Here is a 22,066-nt window from a genome sequence, read left to right on the forward strand (position 1 = left end):
AGGTCTGCTCATCTGACCTTCTACATTCTCCTTTTTATGAGTGTTCACTGGGATCACTGAAAGCCCTTGTGTGAATGGCTCTCAGATCACTTGCAGGTAAGGCAAATGGTGAATTTTATTGGAACAAATATAGAGGAAATGCCCATAAGACTCAACCTACCTCTTTTGCAGCTGGAAGAAGCAGAACACTTTGCTAAAATGGTGATAGACCTGGGGGAGGATGCTGGAGAGTCCCTGGCAAAGGGTTACCTGGCACTGGGCCTGACATACAGCCTTCAAGCTACTGATGGTGAGTTACTTCTTTGTCAAGTGTGTTACATGGAGAGCATTTGTTCCAAGTCTTCCGTGCAAGCAATTGGAATTTATTGGAAAATCTGCTTTCAGTGCTGACTAGACATTGAAAAGCAATCAGATCACAAGATAAATGGGAATTGTTCACATGCTCAGAGAGCTTCTTCTGTGGTAATTAAAATGAAGTTATTAGGTAAAGGGAGATATGCAGGTCATTACTTAGGGGGTGATTATCTGAGTGTAGCTGACAATGCTTGGTGTGTTTTACTTGAATATTTGTAATACATTTTTTTCACTTAATTTACACAACCAAAAGTCAATTTTTCCATCTGTTTTCATATTTTTGTCACCCACTCATAAATCATAAAGAAATACAATCCAAGAACTGGAGTCAGAAATGCCTCACTTCAGTTCCTGGCATGATACTGATTCCCCACAGAGATTCAACCTCTCTGTGATGGAGTTTCTTTTACTTAGAAGTAAACAAGATAAAAATATCTACCTCGCTGATACATGTGGATGTTGACTAGAAACAGACCACTGAATGTAAGAAGTATTTTATTTTAACTCTGCTTACTTGGATCTTGAATGAGTGGACAAGGGGCTTCTGCAGATTTAGTGCTTTGTAGGGCTTGAAGTGTTTGGGAGAGTTCTAGCTCTGACCTTCATCAAGCTCACAGGTGGGAACAGTCTTTGTTTATTCTGTGACTTCTAACATGGGTAGAATATATGTTCTAACACATTTTCTTTGAATAATGGCTGAGCTGGTTTGTTTCCTAATGATTTTGGCAGTCGTGCCCTCATGCAAGCAATGGCTTTTCTCTCATAGAGGTTCCACAGAAACAAACCAACTATTTCAAAGTTGATTCAGCAAAGAAGCCTGAATCAAAGCTAAAATTACTCTATCATGCTATCATGGAATATGCAGGCCTTGCAACTTACACCAGAATTCTGCAAGACATGTGTCTGAGAAAGTGTTCTTGTGCTCCTCAGTAGCACAGGCTGGTGTAGTTTTACAGCCAGCCATATCTGATCTGTTCTGGGAACTGCTTTTCATCATGGAGGCTTACAGGCACTGCAGCTCTCTCCAGTTCTCCATTTCTCTGCCTCAGAGTAGTTCTCCCTAGAAAGTTCATGTCAAAAAGTATGTCCTTCCTAGCCTGAACTTTGTCCTACATATATATTTTAACTCCACTAGGAATAGAGTTCTACTTAACAGCGTAGTTTTTAAGGCATTTTGCATAGACATCGTTTAAACTGTTGTAAAGCTATACAAGATCCCATAGACTATTTTCAGGGATAGAAGGTTTTCTATGTCAGCCCCTTATGATCTCTTTGTAAACTTCAGTATGAAAAGAAGGTGGTTTCTAAAGAATGAAGAGGCATGTACTGTACTCTAGCTCTAAAAATATTTTGGCGCAGCAAAATATGAGTTGGAAACTTTTTCTGGAAACCTCCTGAGTTTTCAAGAGACTAGCTCAATATTGTGTCCTTTTTAATGTAAAACAAACAGTCTTCACAACAGCTGCCTTGGATTATTTTCAGATTAGCCTCTCATTTATGTTTTGAAACAGTGGAATATATCTGCCTTCTCACTGTATCTCTAGCCTTTAAGACAACAGGACAAGTCACTCAGTATTGGAGGAGTGAAGAATAGGTTTCCATTTTGCAGATTATATTTTAATAAAATGGATTAAGTCCTTCAAAAGCATACATATGATGGTCATGAATATGGAACTGTGTTTCACTAGAAAATGTCAAATTTGCACTAGCAAGACATTTTTCATTAGCATTGTTAAAAAATAGCATATGACAGTGAGGAAGCAAAGCTAGAACATGCTGAAAGACAACAATTCTATGATGTAATCCTGTCTCATGTTGTCAATCTTGTTTACCATTGTATTTATACCAGTTCTTACTGCCATATGCAGACAAGTCAAACATCTATATGTGTGTGTATATATGAGATTCCTGTAACTTTCTAGTTGAGATGACTTTCAGTCAATCAGTATTTTCAATAGTAGCTAAGTGTTTGAGACATTTGACCGATTTCCTTCTAAAGCTTTCAGCCTTCCATCCAAGTTAGACTTTCTTATTTAATATAACCTTTTAGTAATTATTTCTCCTCCTGTGTGACAAAGGCACTGAGGAGTTGTATTAAAGGCTTTTTTTTTGTGATTTGCAAAAAGCTCCTGTAGGAAGTAAGATTTCCAGAAACTTATGCTGGAAAGCTTCCTTATTCTTAATGTTTAATTACATGTTTCTTGAAACAAGTCTCATTGAAGTAGCTAAAAGATGTGTCCTCAGAGGAAGTCATTGACACTTTTACTCTTTTTCCTCAGTCTTAGAAGCCCAAGTCTCCTTGTGCATAGTTAATGTTCATTTTCTGCAGATCACTTTCCAATGTCAGTTGTCAATGACAACAGCAAACCATTTCTCTTCCTCCCATACTTCCAGTTTTGTCATAAGCTGTATTGTCAACTTTTCCTCCCTTAGGTCTGGTGAAGAATTCACTGAAGACAGGGAAAGGTAACATGAATTTACCAAAGGCTGAAGAGGAAAGACTAGGTTGAGAATGTATTGTGAAATACAAGTGCTCTTCTTACCTCACATCACCATCTCACAAATTGTGAAATCTTTTTATATGTAACAGTCCCTCATTCTTTTTTCAGAGATTGTGCTGTATCTCTGTTTTCATTTAGAATTTTGGTAGAAGGTCATGGATCAGGGACTGAATCAGAAACTCGTTCTATCAGTCTCTGTGGATTTCACAGTCAGTGTACTGACAGCGCTGGTTAGTGTTAAGCCCCCCCCCCCCCCGAAGTCAATAAATTATTAGTGAACAAACTTGGTCTTTGCTTTTGGAAATAACAGTGCATGCCATTTTTAATTATAATTCTGGGTGCTTAAAATGTATGTTGTGCCATATTAGATGTCTTAACACAAGGGAATAATTTCTGAAACTCAGTCATATTTGCAAAAGGGTGCATATATGTAATTGTTTTAGTTTGGATTAGAAATTTATTTATGAAGTCCATTTATCTGTCATCCCCACTTCTTACATTGTGAGTCACATACAGGAACAGTTTTGCACATTACAAACTGAATCCTTTCTCACAAAACAAATGTTTTACATAAATAGACCTGAGTGTGCTTCAGCTGCTAATGGGTGCTCAATCCATTGGACAAGATTAGAACTAGATTCCTGTCCCCATGTTTGTAGAGTTGATTCTGATCCTTGGCACTGTGTTTCATTCCATACATTCACTACTCCTGCTGTGCTCTAACTGCTTTTACTAACACAGAGCTTGTCCTCCTTTGTTTTTAAATGTGATCCAGAGCTTTATGTGTAGGTACAAAATGCTGCTGAAGAGCCTATTGAATTTTAGTAAGGCTGAAGCTGCTTTAAAAACCCAGATTGCTTCAGAAAATAAATCTTGGGCTGCTCAAGTGGCATTTGCAAAAGTCTTACAGGTTTCAGAAGCCCTCCTGTGCCACTCTTCCATTGGTCAGACTGCTTTTGGAGCTTATTTTAATCTTAGTAATAAGTAATATTTTGTTTTAGTTGATGGAGCTGCAGCAGCCATGCTGGCAGGAAGTAAAGTTGGGTAGGGATTGAAGAATTCTTTGGTACCATTTACCTGGGAGAATAGAGCACAAATTTTAAAAGTTTAATCAGATGCACCAGGCTCTGTTTCCTTAGTGCAAACTTTTCTTTGTCTGAAGTGAGAGTTTCTCAGTGATACAAGTGGGTTGCAGATTTCTTTGAATAATTCAGGGGTAGGGTATCTGCAATATCTTGGGGCAGCCTGTTTCAGAGTCTTGCCACTCTCCTAGTAAAGAATTTCTTCCTGTATATAATCGAAATCTTTCCTCTTCTAGTTTAAAAGCATTGCCCCTTGTCCTGTCTTTATAGGACCTGGTAAAAAAATAACTGTCTTTCTTAAAAACCCCCTTGAAGTATTAAGAGATCCTCCCTTGACCCTTCTCCAGACTGAAAAATGACAACTCTCTCGACTTTTCTGTATAGGAGACGTCTTCCAGCCCTCCAACCATTTTCATGGCCCTTTTTTGGATTTGTTCCAGTGGAACCACGTCTTCTGTTGGGGATGCCAAGCTGCACGCAGCATTCCAACTTTGTGGTAGCTGAAGATGCAGTCCATATTGTGGGAGGTGGCAGTCACATGCTGTTTCCCAGTAATGCAGAGGCAAAGCTGACTAGTTGCAGAGTAATCACATCATTTCCACAACATATTTTGTGTTCTTTCTAACTACAAACTGAACATTAGTCAAATGTCTTAACAGGTGGAAGCTCGAAGTTCTAGTTTTTCCATTTGGTGTTTAATTTAAGGGACAAATGGCAATATTTCTTTCAGTCTTTCTTATTGTGTGACATCTTCAGAATTGCTCTGTAACTTAAAGAATGGTAGTTTCCATGAGAAACAGAATGTCAGATTTTTTTCTGTAGGGATGTTTATAGGTATGATCAAATCCTTTCCAATGTCTCCTCAAGCATTTTTGTTTACATCAATCTTGGTTCTTTAATTTATTTCCAAATTTTCTTCCTTTGTTACCTTTATCCAGTATTTTGCAGCCTGATTTAAGGCTACTGAGAGTGATATGTTTTTAATAGATGCTGCATTTTACATGAAAGTCCATGTCTTAAAATTTATTATTTGAAATACAAATTTTTGGATAAGTTTTTTATCTTAGAGTAGGTTTTGTGGCCTAAGCAAGTTCTGATCTTTATGATTAGGAAATCCTGAAGATTGCTGTTCCTCCCAAATGAACCTGGTATTCTGAAGAACTGTTGGAAGATGTAGAAGTACGAAAGGTCTGATCACTATAGCTACTGCAACAAATAATTTACTTACAAAATTTCACTTACTGGCATATTGCAAAATGCAAAGAAACTGGTTACATTTGCAGGTCTTGCAGAAGAACACATCTCTTTTCTTCTTAATAACTTTTAAGAATACTTGAATTTCACTGGGTTTGTTGCATAATTATATACTACTTAGTAACTTGCTATTTTGGAGCATGCAGTGACTTGATGTATCAATTCAGATACATTCATGGGTGAGGTTTGCTGATGGATTAACTACTCATCACTTCCTTATGCTGTTGATCAATAGCTCTCAATTTCAGGATAGGCAGAACAAGAAACAGCTGCCATGCAAGAACCAGAACAAGACAGCCAATGCATTTCTAAAAATCATCACTAGGTTTCCAGATGTTTTGCATCTGAGAAAGCCATCTTCCTCTGTTTCTGATGATCTTGATTCTTCTCTTCCTTTTCTGGTTTTAGGTAGGAATTAATTTATACAGTGATACATGTGTGTACTGGGCAGGATCCATTAATCAAGCAATTAGAGGCATGGAAGAAGGGCATTAGTGGCTAATGCCACATCTGAAGTAACCTGAAGTCTGTTGTGGTCTCAAAGATGGTGGTGTTTTGTCACAGAGCTGTAAGTTTGGCTGCTGGTGTTCCCAGTTACACCTGCAGCACCATCCTATGAAGATGGTGGTGAATGTGTACATTCTGTACACATACTGTACCTGAATCAGAATGTGATGCAGGTTACTGCTTGTAGCATTTGCAGCAGTCTGGCTGAGGACCTGTTATTTTCTTGGTATCTGGTTAGTGTTTGACCCCTTCTCCCAGCCCCCTTCAGTGGCATATATAAATAAAAAATGCTTCAGTATTTCAAACAAAGGACTTAAAATAATCTTTAATAAAAATGAATTTGAGAATTCATGTCAAAATGAGCACATGCACAAACACACAGAGATTTCCATACTGTTTATGCTCCCAGTTTGGATACTCTATATATTTATTTATTTGATCTGAGACATTGAATTAACACTTAAATGGTATTGTATCTTGTCCTACAGCTACTCTAAAGAGCACTCAGGATGAATTAAACAAGAAAGCACTTCAGTCTTTGGAGAGGTGAGTAGGAATTTTGCAGATACTTGCTTTGTGCATTTTTTTCATTAATTCAGAAATTTTTTTTCTTTTTATGTTTCTTTTTCCTCTGTGTAAGGCTTCTGTGCTGGAAGGTTTGAAAACAGTTCATTAGATTTCAGCAGTAGTCTGTCAAAACCATTTTTGTGATGGCTAAATGCAGTGATTATTTGATTGAATATCCAAGGTAAGAGTACTGTTCTGCCACCTTACAGAAAAAAACCTTAGCCCCAAATTAGCTGCAGTGAGATCTACAGTGCTGGGAGATGCAGCTTCCTCACATGATGCCAGCTGGCAGATGTGGAAAGCTAATTTTGTCTCAATTCCTGTGTGAAGCAGGCTTAAAATCCTATTTCCATCATGGTGGGAAAGTACCTCCACCATCAGGGTGTAAGCAGCTATGGGTGACCTGGCACCAGGGCACCTAGGGGAGAGAATAATTGCTGTCCTAATAAGTGTTTAAATCAGCTATTGTTGGAAGAGGAGGTTCTAGAGCTAGTGGAACAAAGCAGGCACCACTCACCTCTCCTTCATCCCTATATTTTTGGGGAAAACTGATACAATGGCTGCACTCTGGAAGCAACTGTGCACTCTTGTGCAACTACACTTGAGACCTCAAGTACAACTGCTTGATTTAAAACCTTTTTTTGTCCATTCTGTGGAGTAGAGTATTAATGTGTGAGCTTCCTGACTGTTATGATTAAATTACACCACCCAAAATACACTAGGTGGTGTTCAGGCAGTTACTTACATTTGTACAATTACATTCACAATTTACAACCCACTGTGAATGTAGATGCCTACAGACTATAGATTGCAATTAAATGGAAGCTTATGTGCCCCCAGTCTTGGGCTGAAGGATCTAATTCTGAGTTTATTGTTGTCATAATTACATAAGTGAAGAAAACGTGCGATCTCTGGAATCTCAAAGTACAGATTTAACAATTTGAACAATTTTAAAAGATCTTAGCTGTTTTGCTGATGCTGACCAAGAAGGAGCCCAGCATGTTTGTCTTACACTGGTTTTGTAGTGAGTGCAAGAACTGAAACCACAGATACAATTCTAGGTGTTTACCTTATGGAGATCTGAGAGAGAAAACTTCTAAAAGCCATTTATTCATTCACTATTTGGATGAGGAGTGTACTTTTACTTTTAAGTCACACTAGTTTGTGGACTCCAGTATCATACATAAACTGCTGACCAGTTTTAAGGAATTGTGGTGCTGCACTGCTTTTCAGCTTCCTTGTTTTTTATCCTGTGACCTTTCTCATTGGCTGTGACTTGTTTTCATGGTATCTTAACTCTGCCTAGGAGGCAGACAAGCTTCTAGCCAAACATTAGTTACTCAAACGTGAGCCAACACGAATGTGACAGTGAGCTGATTACTAGTGTTTTCTAAATGCCTAAGTTTGGTTTCCTTCCTTTTTGTACCTTCCTTGCTTTTTGTCTTTTTTTGAAGAGCCTGTATGATCTCTCAGGCCATAGTTTGGCCTGTAGTCATCTCAGTAAGGGGCCTTTTCAGCTGGAAGATTGCACCAAATGTTTTTCTAATTCCTTCTGAGGAAAATGAGCAGTAAAGTAACAATCCTTTGTTTCTTTTCAAAAGCACCATTAATTTCATCTGCTATATTCTTGTGAACTTTCCCCTGTTACTCGTTGCTGGAGAGGCTACTGAAGGTTTCACAAGAGACACTTTGTAAAGAGGTGACTCACCCTGTCTAACACCTTAGGGCAAAGCTGGGTTCTACCTTGTGGAGTTTTGTTGTTTGTTGCAATCTTGGAGGGGGTTGGGGATTTTTTTTGGTTGGGGGGGTGGTGACTATTTGGGTTTGGGAGTTTTTTTGTATTTTCTGAAGTGGAAGGAGAAATTAGTGACTCACCTGTACTAATTGCACATTGATGTCTTTGGCATTGCTTCAGAACACTTGAGTGCCACCTTGACTTATAGAGTTACAGGACATATTCAGTCCATACTAAATTAATTTGTTCTAGAGCTTTTAGTTATAAAAATAAGCTTCAAAATCTTCTTGCTCACAGGCCAAGATGGTATTTGAAAAGTGACTGCCATTAAAATGGTGTGTGGTTTGTTTCCTGAAGGAATTATTTTATTGCTACTTGTTTATTATTAGCAAATCAATAGTTTTGGCATGGGTTTTAACCACCAGTGTTGTCAGCCTGTCGTTTCTCCCCTCATAAGGACATTAATTGTGCTCACTTTGGGCCTGGCAGTGCAGGTGCAGGTTTCCCTGGTGTCCTGGAATGCAGCCCAGAAAGAGGTCAGGAAATGTTAATTGGCTATGAGGGACCTTCCTCTTCCCCATTTCTCCCATGTGAAATGGTTTCCCTGTGCTGCAGAGCCGTGAGTGAGCTCTGTGAGTCACAAGGGGAGAATCCACTGGCTCCTGGAGTGGGCTGCCAGGTGGCATCAGCTGCTGCCCCACCTTTCCTCCTACATTGGGTTCCCTCAGACACTGTCCCAGCATTGCCTTGGTTAATGGCTTCTCCACAGGCTAGCAAATTCACACTGCAGTTTTGTGCCTAGCATAGTCTGAGAGGGGACAGTTCTGCCTAGGCTGTCCATCCCTGTTCCCTTGTTCCCTGCCTTGTACACAACTTTGTTAAAGGCCTGCACATCTGGTTCTGGAGACACTGCAGCCTTCTCTAGCCAAGGCTTCAGTGTATGCCTGCTGTGGGCTGGAAGGGGTATCTCAGAGTCCAAGCTTGACCAGTAAGGGCCTTGGTGTTGGTCCAGGCACAGCTCCTGTCATCAAATCATTCCTCCCTCAGTGTCTTCCCTTTCCAAATTAGGAGTCTGCTAATTAACTAGGAGTCAAAAATTAAACTAGAAGCTGCAGGGTGGAGAATGTTTTGTATGTTTGAGCACCAGTTTGTGTCACAGGCTCCTGATCTTTAGTCCTCTACATGCTCATAGTGATTACTTTTTCAGTGTTAATCCAACCCTCTCTTAATGTTTGAAAAGTGGCAGTATAGGAACAACTTAGACAACTGTGTCTATCACCTGAATTACTTAAAATGATGCTTTGATAGGTTTGTTATGTGCTCAGAGCTGCTTTTTCCATATTAGTTATCCAAGTTCCAAAATATTAAGTGGCATTTAATAAAGGAGCATGTAAGTTGTAGAACATCCTGGCAGCTGTGTTTCTCATATGTTTTCCTGGGATTCTGGCTTAGCCAGAGCAGCACTGTTCTGCTTTTTGTCTAGTTTCAGTGTGCTCCCCATTACTGGACTAGTTTTCTGTGGGGGAAGACTGGGTTTTGTTCTGTGCTAATGTGACTCATGGTGAAGGAGTTCTGCAAAGTGCAATCTAACAGTCACTTTTCTTTCTGTCTTATGTGGTTGTCCTTAAAGAGCACATGACCTGGCCCCTGAAGATCACCAGATTATCCTCTACCTGTCACTGCAGCTGGCTCTTGTCAGACAGGTATGTGAAATATTTGGAAATCACTGGGTCATGGGAGGATGGAAGGACAGTCCAGTTGAACAAGACCCAGGCTTGCTAAACAGGGTCCCTTCCTTCCTGCGTTGTAACCGGTGACAAGCAGTCAGAATATGTTTATGTAAAATATTTTTTAATTCTTACTCTAAAAATAATAATTCTGTGGCACATGGAATGGCCTTCCCTGGGGAATGTGTTCCGCTCTAACTCCTGAGCAGTCTTGGAGCAGCCTTGTGTGTGTGGGATGAGGAGGTGTGTTTGTTGCTGCTCCCTGGTGTCACTGTCCCGCACGGGCCGCTCCAGAGGCTGTCCCGTTGTGCCCGGCTCCGTGCAGTGCCAGATCGCGCGCTGAGATCGCTTTATTCCAAACTTGGGCACGTTTGACGCCAGGCTCTGACGCGTACTGGAGCTCTGCAGAGAGTGGGATTAGTTGGCATTTGAATGCTGCTGCAGGTGTTAACTCATAAAAGTGAAGCTGATCAGAAAATGCTCTGCACTGCCTTTCAAAAAAAAAACCCAACCACTTGGGCTGTGCTTTATTTTTCTGCCCCTTTTTCTTAAAACTGGGGTGTTGTATTTCTCTGTCCTTTCTGTTTAAAAGCTAAAGTCTTTATTGGAGCAGCTTCTGTTTTTTAAATACCTCTCTAGCTAGATTTGAAATTTCATCATTGTAGTTTCTTTCTTTGGCAGGCCTTCTGATTGCTGCAGTTTGCTCTCCCTAGTCTACACTATGGAGTTGAACAGTTGGGTATTTCTTACTTTCCTGAGCTAATTAGGGGAGCTGTGTGTTCATTAGGTTAAACTAATTGTTCCAAGAGAGCACCCTCTTGATAATGTCACTTTTGTAACCCTTTCATAATGAGAGCAGTGTGCTGTGAGCCTGCAATAAGAAAGGATAATTAAAATGGCTTATTTAACTTTCTCATCTGCCTACTGGCTGCTTTATGATGCAGTTTGCTCAGGGTCTTTCATTAAAAAACACCCAGCTACCCTTTTTTCTCTCCCAGCTTTTGCCTCATAGGGAGATGGTCTGATTTGCTACCTCTTCTGCTTGCCATGAGTAAAGAATTACAGCTTTTCAGCTGAAATGTCCTGAAAAATAAAATGAAGATTTTTGTGGTCATTGATTTTTTGTTGTTTTCACCGTTACTGGCATTTTAACTCATTACTTTTTTTTTTTTCTGGTTGTAGCCTGTCTTTGCCATGTTGTTTCATCTCTCTTGTTGCTTCATTTCCCTTCCCTCCTGTTCTTTCCATTCAGTCTCTTGTCCCCATGTTCACTTTCCTCGTTTGTCTAGTTCACCTGTGTGTTTTCATCCCTGATGTTATGCCAGTCGCCTCTGCTCCCACAGCTGTGTGATCTCAGTGTATTGTGTAGTGTCAGCCTGACCCCTGCCACGGTGCTCCTGCTCTTCTCCCATCAAGTGTGATATAAATCTTTAATGCATGCTTGGACAGAGAGGAGATACCTGAGACTTCTGTATTTTTAAACTGCTGTAAAATACCCTACTCTTCTTTTGCCAGTTTACTTAATGATAAACATTTGGTAATGCATTTTTAATATACTTAATTATTTAAAGTATCTAATATATTCTCTTTCTGATTAACTGAAAGATAAATGATACCTTTTTTGATAGATTGCATTAACTATTGAACATCACAGTTAGGGCTTTCATCAGGCAATGCTATAATACCAATAAATCAGGCCTCTTCTACATAGTAGGTTATAATATAATATAATACCTCAGTGTTTTTCTCAACAAATAGACCTTTTTGTTTCCATAGTCAGGGTCAATAAATAAGGTAACTGTACCCAGCATTGAAAAATATAGGTATCAGCTTGCATAGATAAGACAGTGTTTTCATGGAACAAAGCAAGAGAGGCAGCTGACCAGTAGAGTGCCAAGCAAAGCTGGAGCAATTCATCTTCCTTGGAAGGCTGTAAAATATTTCCAATAGCACTTGTCTCTGTCACCACTGGGGGAGGCAAAGGGGAAATGGAAAAACATAGGCATCCCTCTGACATGAGATGAGGATGTGACAGAGGAGGAATGGTTATAAAAGGTTCATGCAGAGTTGGCATTTGAAACCACCAGCAACCAAGATAAAAAATGATGATAATGAGCGTTGTATGTGTGCATGTATGTCTTAAAGACCACTGGAATCACTGGGAAGACTGGGAGGGTCTACATCAGCCCCAGAGTGTTGTAGTGGCTTTTTCAGCCAAACACAGTGTAGAATAACCTGTTCTGTAAGGAGGGTCTCTCAGTCTGGTTTTCCCCCTGAGCTGAAGTGCCTGGTCTGTGCTTGCTGCAGTGGATATCTCCACCTGCAGTGGGCTGGCAGAGCCCAGTGACAAATGAGACTTGCAGCTCCCCACTCCCAGTGCCTGGTTCGGCTGCTTCTCCTGTTTCTGTGGTAACAGCACTTGGATCAGCAAAAACAAGGTAGAATGAACATTTTAAAGCTCACTGGTTTTAATGCATTGCCTTGTTTTTTAAAAAGCAGACCGGTTTCTATGGAAATTACTCGCTAGAGTCAGCAGCACTCTTGTTAATTTTTTAGTGTTGAATCCGGATTTTTTGGGGGTGGTGGTGTTTGTGACCTTGACTGCCATGTAAATCAGTACTGAATATGTAAAAACAACTTATATAGGCATCATGCCATTTTAATACTTGATTAGATCTAACCTTTCTTTTCATGAAAATGGGAGAGGGAAAGGTGGCTAAGGGTCAGCAGCTGAGCACTGTAAGTCTCACCAGTTTCCTGTGGACTTCCAAGAGACCTCAAGTTTCAAGTGGCACTATCCAGAAAGCACCTACTTCCTTCCCAAGTGTCTGGATGTACAGTTAAGATAAACATCACTTAAGAGAGCAGAGAAAATATTTCAGCTGTTTTGCCCAGTTTTTGTTTGGTTTCAAGGAGGAGAGGCTGCTGTCTGCCCAAGAGAGGAGCTCTGTTTTAGGAGGTATTCAAGAGGTGGTTCTTTCAGTGACTCCTTGAGTGTAGGTAGTTCTGTTCTGTCTTTTTCCCAGATTACCAACTGCCTCCTCTGCTGAAAAGCAACATACTGCTTTTCTGCCTACATCCTAGCCTAGATTGTTCTGGTGATCAAGAATGGCTTGTAGGAAGAACTAAGTAATAACCCATAGGTGTATACCTACTTTCCTGAGGTTCTGGTGAACTGTAGCAAGTCAGTTTTCAATGGAAACTCTTGCCAGTCAGTAAAGCTTTCTCCTTTCCATGCTATAAAAAGAGATGGAGTGGGTAGTTGTAATGGTTAATTAAGTGTAACTGTCAACTGACATGAAATTATAAGGCCTGAAAATCCCTTTTAAGGGTTCTTGTTTCATTTACCATTTAAAATACCCAAGTTCATTCTACTGTTAGGAAGTATTTTTTACACTTACTCTGTTTTCCTTTTTATACCTGTAATTGTGACATATCAACATTGTTTTTAAGGAGACACATAGCATTATTGAAATAAATCCTACTATATAAAAGGCAGCCTAAACAATCCATATTGTGGCATTATTTTGGTAATGCTGCAGGATGCTATTTCTGGCCTACTGCAGCATCTTTTCTCCCTAATCAGCGTGATGTGAAGATACCTGTGTGCCATGTAAAACATGTGGTATATTTGTTAACAGAATGATAAATCAGGGAACTGTAGCTTCTTCTAATTGTAGGCCCTACTTAGACTTGCAGTCCAGCTGAAATAAGATTATTTTAAAGTCCAGTACTGGTAGGGAATTTTAAACTGGCAGCCTGCCTCTGATAAAGCCCTGACATTTCAGGGTGCCATCTGGGGTGACACCAGCTTCCATCTTTCTCAAATTATATAGTTACTTAAATAAAAATACATCTTTCAGAAGAAGTTTTGTGTTGACTGCTGCCAAATATCTTGCTTTTGTTGATGTAGAAATGTAGTTTGTATTTCATTGCATCTAGTCTGTTGCAGGTTGTTGTTTCACATAATGCTTTCTGTACAGGCAGAGAGTTCATGTTATTTTTGTCCACTGTTTCTAATTATGCAGCAGTACTGTGTAGGCTAGTAATGGTGTTACAGCACTAAGGAGTCTTTTTGGACTCAAGTTAATAAATGAGGTGCCAGGGAAGCATGATTAATTTTTAAGGCCAGCTATTGCCTGTGACTCTGATGATTCTAGAGGGAAGCACTGAAATGAGATGTAACCATTGCAGGCCCCATACTACAGAACAGAATTACTTTAGATGACATTTCTTCCAGCAATATATGGCTGCCTCTCCAGCAGACACAGGTTTGCAGGAGTGACCACAACTCACTTTTTTGCTGCTCTATTTCATGGATGTTGCAACAGAGTCAGAGAGCTCCTTGGATGGCCAGCTTCTCTTAGGGGTGTGGACCTACCTGCAGTTTGATCCTAAGTCATTTTCAACACGTAAAGCCAGGTGTCAGTTTGCATATTCTCACATGAGTAAGGTCAAGCACCCCTACAGTTTTGAAGTCCCTCAGTAAAGGCATTAGTTGCAAGTGTTATTCTTTGCCTGATTCATACTAGTAAATTAGGATCCCCCTCCCAAGTCTTAATCATAGAATAGTTTGAAGAGGACCTTTAGAGATCACCCAGTTCAATCCTTGCTCAAAGCAGGATCATCTGGAACAGGTTGCTCCAAGTCTTCTCCAGTTGTTTGATTTGCAGGTTTTCTTCTAATTAACTTTTCCCCAAACTTGTATTTTCTTTATGGGTATTTGTGCAGCTCTGAGACAGAGAAATAGAAAGAAATAGAAGGGTTTTTAGTCCTGAGTGCAAGAAGTCTTGACAGCAGCTTTGTTTTAGCAAGTCAAATTTATATACCTCTGGTATATCTATGAACAACTTTGTGAACAAGCAAATCTGGGCCTACCACTGTCTGGTCCTGGCTCCAAGTTGTATTGTCATTGCTAGAATTTTTATATTGTATGAAAATGTGTTCTAGTAAACTGCTGAGGGAACGTGAGTGATTAGGTCAACGTGTTTACCCTTGCAGTAGGCTTTAATAACACATGTAGTTAAAGTAGCTCCACTGACAAGCAGTAATTCACTAAAGCTGAGCAGTCAGTCATGTATCCCAGTCTGAATCCAAGCCAGGACATTCAGCAGTTTTGATGCTGTGGGCCAAGTGCCAGTTTGGGGTTATGTCTGGAGCAGTCACACTGATCTCCAGGCTTGCATGGAGTCACCAGTAATACAGAGTTAAGTACCATGGCTCATGTGTGCACAGCAACAGAGAAATGTCACTTGGACATTTTGATGAAGTTGTCCTATGAACAGAATATGCACTGCTCCCAGAAGGATACCTGGACTTTAGGTAATCAACAACCTCTGTAGTAGCTGCAGGTGGTGTGATTGTTGCTTTCCTTAGTTATGTGCTTCTTGTTTTTGTGAGAGGTCTGTGGAGGCGGTGGGAATTTGACACTGGTGGTTTGCCCGGGTAGAATGTCTGTAAGGCTATGCTAGGTGGGAAGTTCTCATAGTAGAAAAGAAGGAACTGCATTCTCCATCCGTTAAGAGAAGGAGCAGGAAAGCATACATGAGGAGAAGCAATTTATACACTTTTATGCTTTGTTTTCGGCAGCTTTTCAGAGCCACAGAAATGCAATAATTTATGTAACAGTAATTTGAGACACTAAAGAATCTTAAAGAAAATCCTCTACATAAAACTTACCAGTAAACAAACTAAAGAAAATCTGCTAAGAAGTTCCCTTTTGACCAGATAGTCTAAAATAGTGTACTGGATCACAAAGAGCATGTGATAGACTTGCATTCATTATAGATGTTAAGTTTTCTGCCAAGCGAGACTTGGTTCTAATAACGTGCTGCTGCTGTGACTGTCAGGACTGCTCTTTACATCACTGCTTGCAAATATATTTCTTTTTTTGACAGCATTTTAAATCTTGACTCTTTTACCCTTGAACATTCAAATTTAATTTTTATGTTCTTGATCCAAATCATGAAAGACTTTCTTGGGCCATTATGAGAGACAAAATGCAGCAGAGATGTGCAGTGTTCACCCCCAGCTGAAGAGCCAGCCACTCATCCTAGAAAATGGAGCTGAGATTTGGGCATCTGTGGTGGATATGTTTACATCATAGAATCACCATGCCAAAGGATGAGGGAGTTGATGGGATCAGGTCTGCTGCTCTTGTTTATAAGCAGTGATTTAGTAATGCTGCGGACTTCTTTCTCTAGAATGTGTGGGTTTTTTTTCAAGCAGTGCAGTCTGTTAATTTTGGCAGCCGGTTTTGATAATAAAGGTGCCTAAGCAAAACTTCTTCAGAATTTCTGTTTACTCTATTTGTTCTTATTTTTGAGGTATAATGTAGGACTGAAAGAGTGATGTGTTCTCTTGTAATTTCTACGCCATCTCCTTCTAGATTTCAGATGCTATAGACCATCTTCAAGAAGCCCTGCAACTGTGCAAAGATGACATGAATTCACTTCATCTACTGGCCCTCCTCTTTTCAGCTCAGAAGCACTATCAGCATGCACTGGATGTTATCAACATGGCTGTTGTTGAATACCCAGAAAGCTTTAGGTAAGAGCTGTTGCCTGGTGCCAAGCATCCAGTCAGGAATGAGCTGCTCACCAGCTGTTGTTCTCAGTTGTACACAAGGAGCCTGTTAAATCACAAGTGTTACAGGTGTGTCACTCCCCTCCTGGGGAGGGTATTCTTTTACTTTCTGTCTTCACAGTCTTTCTGTAATCCTTACACTTGCTTTCTTTTCCAGTATTTGTTCTTCTGTATTGTGATGAGGGTGTTGTTTCCTGTAGTTTTTTGTATTTCACTTTAGATGTGGAGAAACGAGGGTGAGACAACTATGACAGTGTCTGTATCACAAGTAATTTTATATTTGGTGACTCCCTGGTTAAAAACAAATTTTTCTTGCAATGACCATTATTTTGATGATCATCTATGACACAATTTGCTACAATATGACATCTGGGGGAAAAGATCAGTTGAAAATCACAAGCTGTGATAATGTATAGCTGAGAGGAAGGACGATTTGCCTGCCTAGGAGTAGGTTTGAATCAGCACAGACTTCCTGGAGCCAAAGGCTTCCACTGTTCTCTGTTTGAGTCAGACCCTCATCCATCTGAGGGAGGTAAATTGAATTCCTTGCAATTTACTGTCATGACCTTTCAAAACAACGAATTTGTCTGTTCTGTGCAAAAATTAAAGCTACTCTAGTGTCATCTGGTGATTTCATACTAGCTGAGTTTCTCAGCCAAACTGCAGAAAATCCTATTGCATTGCTGGAAAACCAACTTTCATTTGCAGTTGCCTGTGCTTAAATAGTGTTCTACCTTTAGATAGCCTGCGTTCTCAGTAGCAAGAGAGAGCAGCCTCCACAGGTTTAGTCCAGAAGCTGAGTGGAATGTTGTCTAAACAGAGCAAAGGCAGGTCATAGGAAGATTGAGGCTGTGTAAATGTGAGCTTGAATGCTTTAGGATCTTTCAGTGCTGTATCAGCATATAATGTTTTTATTGCAAACTACATGTTGCCATTTAAAATAGCTTTGCTGCCTGTGCTTTTGAGGTTAGTTGTTTGTGTATGTGAGTAGCTAAGACTGTGCTTCTTTGAGAATGAAGTGGAAACTAGTAATGGAAACACTTAAAATGAAGCCAGCTCTGCTCTTTAGATTGTGAACATAGGTATGACTGAAGCAGGAAATATCCCAGTGGCTGCTGAATTGTGATTTAGGGTTTTAAAGTAATAAACAAAGTAAAAACCCCTCATACAGTGAAAGGTCACATTGTACTGTTGGAGATTAGATGTTTGTTGAAGACTACCAAAAACACCTAAAGATACACAAGACAGAGGAAGAGGTTGTTTATGTCAGGAGAAGAGTGTTTGCCTTGTCCAATTGACCAACTGGTCCATCACGTCCTGGATCTTTCCCCCAGCAGTTACTGATTATTTATGTTTCCGGGGAGGACAAAACATAGCGAGCATTGTATGCGAAGTAGCTTGGAGGGCTGCTGGGTGGGTTCCTTTGTGCTGTCTGGTAATCTGATTTCCCCAAAGCTGATAAGACTGTTATCTCTTACGTTTCTGTGGGTGTGAATTTTGATGTGCACAAAGACCTTTGCCAAGGAGTAGCAGAATTGGAGAATTGGTTGTTTTTGGTAGAAGCAATTTAGTATTGGTAGTGAAGGCCCAGGTTCATGCTTGCCCCTAGACACAGCCTTGCTAAAGTGTGTGCCCTTGGAAGGGCCCCTCTTTGCTCCCTCCACGCACAGGGGAGTGTACCAAGGCTGACAGGGAGACTCATTCACAGGTACACATGGATGGAGGAGTGGGGGCTGGCTTCTTGCCTCTGCTGTGTGACTGCCCTGTGTCTCCATGTGGGTCTTTTTCTTAACCAGCCAGCAAATAACTCATGAGTGAGGGAATGGAGAAAGAATGTCAGAGTTCCAAGGCAAGAAAAAAAAAAAGCTAAAAGATAGAATTAAACAAGCGTTTCTGAAAAAAAGGAATGAGAATCCAATAAAGAGGGAGAAAGCAAAAATAAGAGTACATCTATAGTTTGTACCAAATTTGGAACCATTTTAGGCTTTCTAGTGCAGTTTGTGCTAGAAGGGCTTTACTGCTTTGTGAAACCTCTTTGAAGGGACAAAGACCTGATGCTATTGTGTGTCTCCACTTGCTACTGCCTTATAGAAAAATGCTAATTTTACTACTGTATGGAATGACTACAAGATGTTTCATGTAAATAGTGTAGGCAAGTTCAACTGCATGATTTTAAAGCTGTATTTAAAAGTGGTTGATTATTTTTCCCAATTCACATTTATATGAACCAGGCAACTGTGTAATGTGGTGCCTAGGGGCTCCCTTCCTAATGACATCTCTTTTTGGAAGCAGTTTGATGGCATGTATTGAGAAAAGATGATGAAAGCTACATTAAAGAACCTTAGGGCTCTGTAGATGGCAGAAAAAAAAAACCAGAAGCATTACCTAGATGGATATCCTAAATAAAAGAAAGTGTAAGATGTAAAAAATTAAGGACTTAGCTGACCCAAACTACAGCCATCTCATACTGTTTCCCTAGTCTCTGTATGTAATTAAAATGAGTTAGTTGCTGCTTTTTTTTGTTTTTTATTAAATCCTTTTATTACAAATTTTAAAGAAAAAAAATTTTTAGGGTAGTTCATGTGGTTGGCTGAAGCAGTTGGAAAAAATGTACTGCATTGCTCAGCTAACACACAACATCCTTTGGCATGAACTTCATACACTGACCCAAATATGTCTGAAAGTGCCCCTTGTTCGTGTGTTTAAACATTTACTGTACATTTCAGAGGTTGATGTGGTGCTCAGGGAGGAGGGATGTGAAGTGTAGGCACTGAATACAGTGAAAGGTGCAGTGGTTTGGACTGAGCTATTGAAGAGCTGGATATCCAAAAGGCACAAAACGAACTTGGGAAGATGAGTTCTTGAAAGGTGGCCTGTAGTAACAAATCCATTACATTCCAGTCACTGAATCACTGACTGAATTTGAGCACTTGAATATACTGTCAAACAATGACAAAGGAAGACTTCATAAAAGAAGAATGAGAGCCAACTCTGCTGAACATATTGCAAGCTGGGCTGAGCCAGAAGAAATACACTGTCTTGCCCTGTCTGTAAAAGATAGAAATAGCAACCTTTACATGGAAGGTATCATCTGAAAAGTGGCTGACACTTCTCTATGGGGTGAGACTGCCCAGGATGAAACTTAGTGATTTTACATTCTGTCCATGATGGTATGCTTTTAAAAGAAGCAAATGAATGGTGTACCAACAGTTGGCTTTGGTATATATTTTCAAAAGGACTGTATTCAGCACATTTGGGTAAGAAGACTCCTGTAAGCATCAGGTGTCTCCCCTCCAGGTCAGTAATGCTAATCATAAGCCTTTCTGAAGATGGGTTCCTGTAATTTTTTTCCAGCTCAAAGGCCAGCCTTTGGGCGGTGTTCTACCTGAGTCGGGCAGTGATTACCTTCACAGGCTTGTCTCAGGGAAGAAATAATCTTAGTGAACACTCCTTTGCCCTCCAGATGATCTTCTTAAAGTAGTTCATTGTTTATTTAGAAAGAATTTTGCTTTTTAAAGTCTGTATCCATCTCACAATGTTCCATGCAGAAGTCCCATGGGTCTAGCAGCCTGCAGAATCTACCACAGAGCTTAACATGCTCCTTTATTGTCAGCTAGTAATATTTCCTCCTTCCAGTTTTGCTTGTATAAAAGTGTTTTTGCCTTCCTAATTCAGCCTCTCTTCCAGATTACTGTTTTGCTTTCTGGTCATCTTTTAGCTTTAATTGGTTAGCTTCCAGCAGAGGAAAAAAAATGAATGTCTATACCAAGTATGAAGCTGGAAATAGCATATCCATTTTATGGATACTCTATTGCTCCCAGACTGCTTATCCAAACCTATTCTGTTGTTCACTGGGTAGTTTCATGTCTCCTGGATGGCTCCCCTTCATGTTAGAACAATGCAGTCCTCTGGCATAACATGTCACACCATCTAACTGCTGCCCAATGTGATGGTGAATATTTTGTTAAATTGTCATGTCTCTGTGGCAGTTGTGCTTGTTGCACAGGGGTAGTAACTCTCTTAAATGAACACATGTTAATATTCCTTCTCTTTCTAGACTGTAAGTCACTATTCTGTTGCTCTCAGAGTTTGTAAACTAGTTACAAAGAGAAATAACAAAACTTCTGGGAAGTACTGCTGTTCTACACATAAAGACTCAAAAAGAAACATGTGGGTTGGTATTCTGGAGCAATGTAGGTGTCAAATGCAGGTGCTTTTGTTCTACAAAAAGCTAGCACAAGAGTAATTACTTTAAATGGAGTGAAAAAAAGGCTCAAAATGCCAATAAATATTAAATGTGTATCTTGGAAAGTGTTTATAAAAAAAGGAAGTAAATTCTGCTTGAGGAACTGTGCATGTTGTGTTGATGTTGTTTTAGCAGAAATGGTTTATTTGTTACAGCCAGCCCTCAAAATATTAAGTTCTCTTCTAGACTAGAAGCGGTTTACTGACAGAAAATGTCCTTGATTTCATCACTGCTACATTAATTTCATTAAGGCCATGTGAAATAATTGTCTGGCAAGATTTATTTGTCATAGTCTGGTGCCGACTTACTGTGGGGAGAGCTATTCTGTGGAATACAAGCAATGTCATTTACCAGGTGCTTCCATTTGCCTCAAAAAAACCTCTCCAACCCTGATGTAAAATCAGGATCTCAAAATGCAGGATTAAACTAATTTCTAGTTTGAATTCACTTTCCATTGCTTGTCAAGCTCTTTCTTGTGTGTTGAAAATAAACAACTCGTGCCTTCTTTGAGCCGTATCTTTTTGGGCAGTGGTAGAGTCCAGCAGTGCTGTCGACAGCAGTAAAGTAGGTCTGTGTTCTTGCCTGTAGTCTTCATGGAGAACACAGAGCCAGTTGTCCCTCAGTCAGTGGTTTGCCCACCTTTGTGTTGTGGCTGATCCACACTGTCACTGTTAAGTGAGGATAGTTGTGGCCCCTACCCCTCCCACCTCACCCCCAGGAATGACAGCTGTGCATGCCCTGCAATGGTTTTACCACTTTTCTCATGGAAGTGGTGGTGGCCTCAGCCTTAGAGAATCAGATCAGCCCATTTTTTATGATTCCAGTTTATCATTAGGCAGGAGGCAAGGAAGTCAGTACATCTTGGTGAGAGAGCAGCTTGTTAAAATTCTCAGAATACTGTTTTGTTTGAATTCCTCAAGGATGTAAGATCTAAAGCAAGGACAGATTAATATTTTGTCTGTAGCATTTGATCATGCTAGACAACTTTTATAAATAGGATAATGAAAACTCTTAAGGGTGGAGCTTTTGTAATCTGACTTCTTGTAGTGATGTGTTCACACCCTGGCTGGCGAGAGTGACCCAAAAATGTTTTTATTTCTTTATTGATGCCCCAGACAATAATACAAAGTAATAAAAAATGGAAGAATGTACTTGATATAACAGTACTGTGCTACAAGAATACAAAATGTGTTAGGCTTCTGTGATTCACTAAAGGAGATGTGGAGATGGTAGGATTGAGCTGAGGTTTTTGCTGTAGTAACCATGAATGTTTGCTTCTGCTGGCATGTTACAGTTCTCTGTTTTTTACAGAATTAACCTTTCAAAACCTTGGTGATATATTGCAATAATTGGGACTATACTCTGTGGAACTAGTAATGATATTGAATGTTTTTATGGCAAATATATGAAAGAAGAACTTTAATGTAGTCTCCTGACTTCTATTAAAGATAACACAGATACCTAGAGCTAAAAAAAAAAAAAATTAGGAAGTTTTAGGGTGCTTTTTT

At 39.9% G+C, this 22,066-nt stretch overlaps 1 protein-coding gene across 6 annotated transcripts in view; it reads left to right on the forward strand.

Moving 5' to 3' along the window:
* TTC7A (tetratricopeptide repeat domain 7A) overlaps positions 1-22,066 on the forward strand; it is a 170,030-nt gene that overhangs the window by 63,790 nt on the left and 84,174 nt on the right. For all 6 annotated transcript variants that reach the window (XM_058019555.1, XM_058019556.1, XM_058019557.1 and 3 more), the window contains 4 exons: positions 172-289; positions 6,187-6,244; positions 9,631-9,703; positions 16,116-16,276. In XM_058019555.1, coding sequence (XP_057875538.1) covers positions 172-289; positions 6,187-6,244; positions 9,631-9,703; positions 16,116-16,276 — 410 coding nt within the window. The remainder of the gene's footprint in view (positions 1-171; positions 290-6,186; positions 6,245-9,630; positions 9,704-16,115; positions 16,277-22,066) is intronic.

Source organism: Melospiza georgiana, chromosome 3, assembly GCF_028018845.1.
Source record: "Melospiza georgiana isolate bMelGeo1 chromosome 3, bMelGeo1.pri, whole genome shotgun sequence".
NCBI classification, from domain to species: Eukaryota; Metazoa; Chordata; class Aves; order Passeriformes; family Passerellidae; genus Melospiza; species Melospiza georgiana.